At 50.8% G+C, this 8,031-nt stretch overlaps 1 protein-coding gene across 1 annotated transcript; it reads right to left on the bottom strand.

Moving 5' to 3' along the window:
* Nucleotides 1-4,024: 4,024 nt before the first annotated feature.
* On the bottom strand, nt 4,025-5,833 carry LOC123058379 (heat stress transcription factor C-1a). The gene is made up of 2 exons (XM_044481113.1): nt 5,365-5,833; nt 4,025-5,176 (listed from the first exon to the last, which is right to left on the bottom strand). The coding sequence occupies exons 1-2, from the start codon at nt 5,611-5,613 to the stop codon at nt 4,448-4,450; spliced, it is 978 nt and encodes a 325-aa protein (XP_044337048.1). The 5' UTR covers nt 5,614-5,833; the 3' UTR covers nt 4,025-4,447.
* Between the last annotated feature and the right edge of the window lie 2,198 nt (nt 5,834-8,031).

Raw genomic sequence — 8,031 nt, 5'->3', positions numbered from 1 at the left:
TAGTGCACGTCAACTATAGAATTTTTTAAAGCCCGTAAGAGGAAGCTATTGCCCGTTCGTCATCAAACATGCATTGTTCCCACTTGGAACCACGAGTCTTCTAGTGAGTTGTTTCGGTTTCTGAGGGGTGTGTGTCCAAACTTTCGTCAGACATGCCAAAATTTTTACCACATGATCTTGGTGGCATGACATTACATCAAGCAAGGTTTCATGTGTTTCTGATCTTTTTTTATTATTTTTTGGAATTTAAATGCCATGGCACTCCATGCTTAATTGTGTCATAGCCGTGATACCAATATGTTTGAAAATTCCTTCCAATTTACTACACATGGAATTAACTCGCGCACAAGTACACAAAATATGAATTTTCAAACTATTATGGTTAGCTATTGCATGTACATGTAATTCAAATTTGAATTACGGTCATTAAATGGCTAGAAAATCACTTAAATGTCTTAAAAGGTCAAATGACCCCTAAAATTTTCCAAAATTTGACATGATAGTTGTATTAGTACTACAGTTTTTCTTGTAAATTTAAAACACCATCCGTTGCCACTTTACACCAAATTCGTCTTTCACAGCTAATAAAAAATATCAACAACAACAACACACATAGTTTTTTTAAGGAACCGTTTGCGATGAAAATTTGTGCGTCTATTTATGTCTTCCTCCTTAAGCTTCGCCAGCTCGTCTGCTTCAGTATCGGCAACCCTCGAATCCACTAATCCCAATCCACATTCCTGCAACCCCTTCTTGCAAAGATGACGCAGTGGAAATGCTTCATGAAGGCCCGTACGGAGGCTGCGTCCACCCCGAGCGCCGCCTCCTGCGCTGAGAGCGCCACCGCATCTGCATTGAGCGCCGCCGCATCCACCAGGAGGGCGTCTGTGGCAGCCGACAAGGCAGCTGCAGCAGGCAAACACCGAGAGCGCTCGAGCTGCCGTCCGTGCCGCCGACGTCGCCCTGGCCCGGGTCGAGGCCATCCATGCCAAAATCAAGGACGCACACGCCAAGATATACCAGGGTACCTCGGAATCCAGCATGCAACCCACGTCTGGAAAGGCGGCGGTGGCCATGGAGCACCTGTTTCCTCATGAGATCGCCGAGCGGGAGCTGGAGATGCAGGAGGCGGCGGAGATCTAGGAGCGCCGGGAGGAGGAGTTGCGCGTGGCCGAGGTCGAGGTAGAGAAGAGTCTGTCTGTTGAGGAATCGATGGTGGAGTACCAGTGCGAGCTCTGGCGCAACCACTACTACAAGTACTACAACCTTGAGGGCGACGCCGAGGATGAGGACGTGTTCGACTTCAGTAGGGGGGCGCGGAGTCCACCAACGGCGGCATGTCACCAGTATAAGTCCTCGACGTCTCATCTCACACCGGCGATGCATAGGCCGGTGCGGCGGTGGCTTTGTTGAAATTATGCGTACTTAGGATTTGTTTTTAATGCTGATCTTTTGTTAGGGCAATGTTTAGGTCAACTGGCTCTGTTTAATTACTTAAATTACTTGATTCAATAAGTGTGGTATGTGTATTGTACGCTCTTTTGTGTGCCGGAATTAGCAAGCGATGTTAAATTATGCAATGATGTGGATGAGGACAGTATCCAGGGAAATTTCCACCAAAATTTGAATTATCAAAGTCATCCCATGCACATAAAGTTGAAAAATCATTTGCGATGTGTACGGTCATTCAAAGTGAATGGTGTCCGGCGGCACCGTGCGTAAAGTTTCCCTCCACATTTCAAATTTTTTGGCCTACCGCCGAAATATCTACCCCCGCCCCCCTTCCCCATCCCCCTTTCTCCCCGACCACAAGTCACATTTTCCCTATTTCCTCCTTCCTTGCTTCCTTCCTAAGCTATAGCCGCTTCCTCGCTTGCTTCCTCGCTCTCGTCGTCTTGCATCCTACCGCCGCGGTCGCCATGGTCTTCTTCAATGACCACTCCAGCGGTCCCTCCTCCTCGACGACTCCTTCACCACCCGGGTATGCCTCTCTTCTCTCTCTCGGGCTATGACTTGGCATGAAGGATTTTAATCCGGCGGTCGATTTGAGTCATTTCTTCCTCTTGTAGCTCCCTAGGACCATCAGTTGCAACGAATGGAGCGGGGTGACTGAAGATCTGTCTGCTCATTGTCACCGTCAACCTCTATGCGTGAAAGCTAGTTGCGTTTGAATCTATGGAAAGTGGGAGAAAGTTAATGGCATGTGCAGAGAATCTGTGGACAGTGGGAGGAAGTTAATGGCATGTGCAGAGAAGGTTAGCCCCATTTTCGTTGTTACAAATCATTTGTTAGATGCGATTCATACACTATCATGGTCCCAACCCATTCATACCACACCTTCAACCAAACGCATCCTAAACAGTGTCACAGTTTGTACCTAGTATCTAAAAATATTACCATTTCATCAGCGGTGCCATTAGAAAATTATTTGGCACCGCTTCAGCAGTTTGTGCAACCAACTTTGGTCCACACATCCGAGCAGTCAAGCAGTAAAATACTAAATCCGGGAAGCCACTCTGACGGCAGGTCCGGAGACGACGAGGACCTGGCACTCTGTATCGCGCTCGAGCGGTCGCGGGTTGATATGGGCAACAGCTCCGGGTCCGGTGCAACGCCACCTGTCGCCCATCGCGGCAGTGTCGATGCCGACGCCAGCCCTTCAGGCCCCACATGCGGACTTGTGAGGCCTGCCTGATCTGCTCCTCCCGCCCGACGACCTCTTCTGCCTCTGGTCGCTGCTTCACGCGGGCAGCGCTGAGTTCTAGTGCCTGCTCCGCCCATGCAGCAGATGCAGACTCCGGAGTCGGGGGCACGTGCCGCCTGTCGCGAGAGGCAGAGGACAAGGGAGATGACGAGCGGGTCCGATGGGTCTGCGCAGTCCGCCCGCCGCCATCGGGTGCCCGGCAAGGAGGACCATCTCTTCGAGTGGGCGTGCCGCCGATCACTGACTGAGGTGGAGACGAAGGCCCGATGGCTCCGGAGGCTCAACGCCAAGCAGCTCCAGCACGGCATTGTGCAATCCGAGCGGGAGGCGGCGAAGGCAGCGCAGGAGGCGGCGAGGGTGGCCAAGCTCAAGCGCAAGCAAGACCGCGTCGTCCGGCGCTTGCAAGGCTACATCGTCATCTCCGATTCCTCCTCCGACGACTACGGGTCTGACAGCTCAACGTGGACCCACCTCCTGCCGCGGACTCCTACAGCCGTGCCGGCGACCGAAAGGGCAAAGGGCCGGCGAGGAAGCGGTGAAGACCCATCTTAATTTCAAGTTTTAGATGTAGTTTGAACGTGTCCGCCGTATTATATGTATTACATGAACTTTGGCTATCTTTTGATGGTCTGGTTGTGTCTTTTGATAAACCGATTGTGCATTTGTATGTTTGCTCAGGATCTATGTAGTTTTTAACAACATTGCATGGCTTAGTACTCCATCCGTTTCAAAATATAGCGCGCCCACGCTTTTCGAGGTTCAACTTTGACCATAAATTTAAACCACGAGACCGACTGCGGCGGGATCAAAAATTATATAATTAAAAACTTTTTTTGAATACGAATTCATTGGTATAATTTTTTCGCCCGCCGCAGTCGGTCTTGTTGATTAAACTAATGGTCAAAGTTGAAGCACGGAAACCGAGGACGCGCTATATTTTGGAACGGAGGGAGTATGAATGTAAACAATGTTTTAAATAGCGGGCTATGGGAAATAACGACGGACCTCCAAATCAGCTATAGTGGGCTAAAGCGGGTTATAACGGGCTATTTGTGAAGGCGACCATTTAGCAGCACCCTGCTAAAAAGGTTATAGCGGGCTATAGCGAAGCTATAGCCGGCTATTTAAAACTATGATACTCCCTCTGTTCCTAAATATAGGATGTATAGTTTTTGGCATGGAAATTAAAGAACACACATGGAGGAAAAATTTCACAAGTTTTGGGTGACATTACACCTGAGTAATTGACATGAGAAAATAGAGGAGCTTGCCCGATATAAGGAAATGTAATCAAATTCTAAAAAAATATCCAAACGAGTGTTGCAACGCAATACATCTTATATTTTGGTTTTTTTCTTAAAAATCTAGACACCTTATATCAAGGAATGGAGGGAGTATAATAAAGGGAATGTGAGATACAACGGCGTGGAGGCGCGAATACATGAAGTGCCCGATCATTGTCGGCGGGTGTGCTCGGACGCGCGTCCGCGGTATGCAAGTCCGGCTAAGAGCATGGGCTGGCCTAATCTAACGGCCGCGCGGCGACTGACCGAATTTTGGCCGGTCGACAGCGCCTAGTGGCCTAAGAATATTCAGAGCACGTACCGATGCTGGTATTACTGAATGAGTATAGCAGAGCTAATATAACATTGTTTTTTGTAGGTGTGTACAAATGATTGCTAATTGCTAAATTAGTAAGTAGAAGAAGGTAGTGCATGTGCATGCACGATGCGCGCGCCGTGTTTAGAAGAAACACTGGCCCAGTAGGCAGAACGGGAAGGGGGTCTCCACCGCGGTCCCACCGTCAGTTATGCCCATGCTGCTGCCGCTCCGGCCGCCCTCGAACTCCGGCACCTGCTGCACCCCGGAGCTCGCGGAGGGCTGCTCGAAGGTTGTGAGCGCCAGTGGCATCGGCTCCGCCCATTGCCAGACTCTGACCCCGCCCATGGTCGGGTCGCCGAGCGCCAATAGCGGCGGCGGCGGCGGTGAAGGCGCGGGATGAAGAGGAAGTGCGACGGGAAAGGAAGTAAAATCACGGGAAGGGCACTGCATGCGCTGGCGCTTCTTCTCGGCTGCTTGTTCGAGAAGGTGGAGGGAGGTGGCGTTGGGATCCTCGGCGAGCTTGGAGAGGAAGGACATGAGCCGGTCAGGCCGCCGCTCTGTCGCCTGCAGTCGCCGGCTCATCTTCGCCAGCTGCTCCCCGATGGCCGTCTGCTCCTGCCGCAGCCTCTGAACCTCCTCGAGCAGCGCCTCCCTTCCCTCCTCATCCTCTTCCTCCTCCACTTGGTCTCCCATATTGGCCACCACGTGCTGGTGCTGCTCGCCGCCGCCGACTGCAGACGAGCACGAGGCGCCAGCACCGGCCTCGCCGCGCTTCTTGCGGCGCACGATGCGCGGCAGCAGGTGCGTCTGGCCGCGCAGGAACGACTCGTGCGCGAACTCCCATCGGTCCGGGTGCACCTTCCGGAAGCCCTGCACAAGAATTCCATCTAATAAGCAAATCAAGCAGACATTTCTTCAAGCAAGTGTACAGTGCACGTGCAAGCTTAGAGTACCCTTCGTACAAGCAAGTACCATTTACAGACCACTCCTTGCTAGGACACCAGAAGACAAAAGACGGCGGCACTGGAAGCCTCACTAGGTAGGATAGGAGTACTCACATATGTGTTGAGCTGGCGGACGAAGCTGGAGAAGTTGCCGTGCTTGAAGAAGCAGGGGAGGAGGAGCTGCGAGAAGCCGGCGACGTCGGTGACGAGGAAGCTGTTGTTGCCCTTCCCCCACCTGACGAGCGCGTCCGTCCTAGGGTCGCACACCATCTGGTACGTCTTGGCCACGAACGGCGCCGTCTGGAGGTCGCCATGGCCGCACCCGATCAGCCCCAGCGCCAGCTCCGTGTGGAGGCCGTCCATCCTGCTCCTATCTATGTACCTCCTGCGTACTTGCCTCAGGCACTGGGAGTTCGCTCCCTCTACTCTAACTCACCCGCACACGTCAAAGTCCCTCAAAAGGCAGGCAGGCAGGCAGGTGTGGTTGCTTGCAGAGAGGGGCCGGGCGCCGCCCAATTAGGCTATGGTTACTAATTATGGGCAGCGTGCGTGACAGGAGGACATGGCTAAACAAATAACCCATGTGATGAGCTTACCTGTTCGGGGTTAATCTATATATATAGACGTCTCTGGCGCTCGGAAAACGGGACAAGTGTCGTGTGTCGATCCTTCACACGGACTAGCAGCATGTCGATCGATCCCCAGCCTTCCTGGCGTCGCCATCGCCTGAGATTTCCGGTGATATATGTGATTAAAACCGTGCCGCCTTTTGGACCGGAGCGTGCTCCAACAGTGCGGACAATGAGCAGGAGATCGCATCAAAACCCAACTGCCTCGATCATCCATCCGGTGTGGTCTCTCTCAAGCTTGCTCCTCTCGATCTGGCCGTGGAGTAGGGGCTAGCAGCTTAATGGTTGTCCGTCCACTTGCTCCTCTCGCACTGTGCTGGTGTTGTGATCGGTCGCTTCGATCGACTGTACACTGACTGAGAAGGTAGTACAAACACCAGCTTGTACTAGAAAAATGTAAGGTTGGGCTCATTCATGGACTAGGTTTAGTCCGTGCGAGCGTGCCACCGGCCGGCGAAACCCCACCGGAAAGGGGTGAAACGGTGTTTGGTCCTCGCAAGATGCTCACTTACGTGTCAATGCTGCACGTACGTACGGCGGATTAATTAGCTAATCCATCGTATATATTAATCCTCGACCAATCAAAGCAACCCGGGTGGACAATATCAAATGATACTCGCAAAAAAAAGACAGTATCAAATGATAACGCGGCAGATATGGACGACTATGCTTGCTCGTAACAAAATATGGGCCGGGCCCACCCCCCTGCTCTTTACGGGATTGATCAATTAAAGTACTACGATGCTATGATGTAGGTGTGCTCTCTTCGAAAATATCTTGTCTCCTCCAAGGCTTTTGTGAGTGGATGGGTATAATTGGGATCAGTCGTGCTGCCTCCTTGCGTTTGGTTGGTCCCCAGACTCGCTGAACTGGTGCTCCTTGACCCTCTTTCAAAAATGGGGATGTTCTCTTGAATATCCACTCATCTTGTGCCCATGTGGTCTTATCAACTACTAGCACTAGCGTAATAATTGAGTACTAATCATAGTTAAACTAGCTAGGTTGCTTAATTTGAATCAGTGGTGGTTGGTGGTTTAATTTGTGAGGTGTTCGAAAATTAGGCAAGTTCATGAATAACTTCGGTAAATAATTCATGACTAGGGCAGAAACTAGCATGCAACAATCTAGCAAACTAAAAGATTCACAAATCATGTACACCAGCATCACACACAAAATAGCAACTTCAGAGAGAGACATGAACAGATCACGATTGACATATTGTTCGGTACTTGCAGCAGAAGTGATGGTGTTGATAATGATGTTGGCGGCGATCTGTTGTTGACGACGATGGAGACGATGATGAGTAGCACCGTCCGACTTGGACGGAAGACGGCCAGTGATGACGAACTTGAGCAGTCGCGCAGAGAGCTTCCAAAAAACCTAATCCATCCTCTCTCGGTGTAGGATCGCAAATACGAACGGTTCTGGAGACCTGCTCTCCCGCACGCCGATGCACGTCGGCATTTGGAATAGAGTAGACTACGGTGGCTGCACAAGTTGTGAGACGAGGCAAAACCCTAGGTGTTTTTCGATGTGTTTATGGCCACAGCCGGTAGCAGTATATATATTAGGACCAGAGGCGGTATTGTGTCGCGATCACAATCCCAAACTGACTTGGTTTCTAAGTCGTATAGTTGCGGGACAATAAATCATTAACTTGTCTGCCAAGACATAAAAATAAAATGGCAAAAGGAAGTCACGCCCCAGCAAGACAACGGACCAGATTTTGGCGGACCATTCACGCGCATGTCGCATGTATGCGCCGCCTCGCGCCACCACGCCACGCCCCGACCCGGCTTGCCAGGCAAGGCGAGCGAGCGCGCGCGTGTGATCTTCCCTTTCTCTTCTCAACACACCATTTGGAGTGGTGGAGAAAACCCACTATACAAAGAGGTCCAACTCTTCTTCAACTTTCGGGGTGGGACTAAACTTTAACACCACCAGTTGCCATTTTATACATGGGCTCATTTGAGATTTCAGATTTTGTTAATGGGCATGCCCATTATTTCTTACAATCCCCCACCAGATCTTAAATACCCATTTAGAGTTTTATCTTTTCCCACCACTTGTTTAATATATCAATGTAGTAGAGACTGTTAAGTTGAACTTCTGCCTAGAGCTTTAAACTACATCCATTCACAAGTTGACAATG

The sequence above is a fragment of the Triticum aestivum genome, chromosome 3A (assembly GCF_018294505.1).
Source record: "Triticum aestivum cultivar Chinese Spring chromosome 3A, IWGSC CS RefSeq v2.1, whole genome shotgun sequence".
In the NCBI taxonomy this organism is placed as follows: domain Eukaryota; kingdom Viridiplantae; phylum Streptophyta; class Magnoliopsida; order Poales; family Poaceae; genus Triticum; species Triticum aestivum.
This window is presented reverse-complemented; position numbering and strand designations above follow the sequence as displayed.

Coding starts and splice junctions, on each gene's coding strand:
- LOC123058379 (XM_044481113.1), bottom strand. CDS start 5,613: ATGGACGGCCTCCACACGGAGCTGGCGCTGGGGCTGATCGGGTGCGGC. Junction 5,177..5,364: donor TCCGCCAGCTCAACACATAT/GTGAGTACTCCT, acceptor ATTCTTGTGCAG/GGCTTCCGGAAGGTGCACCC.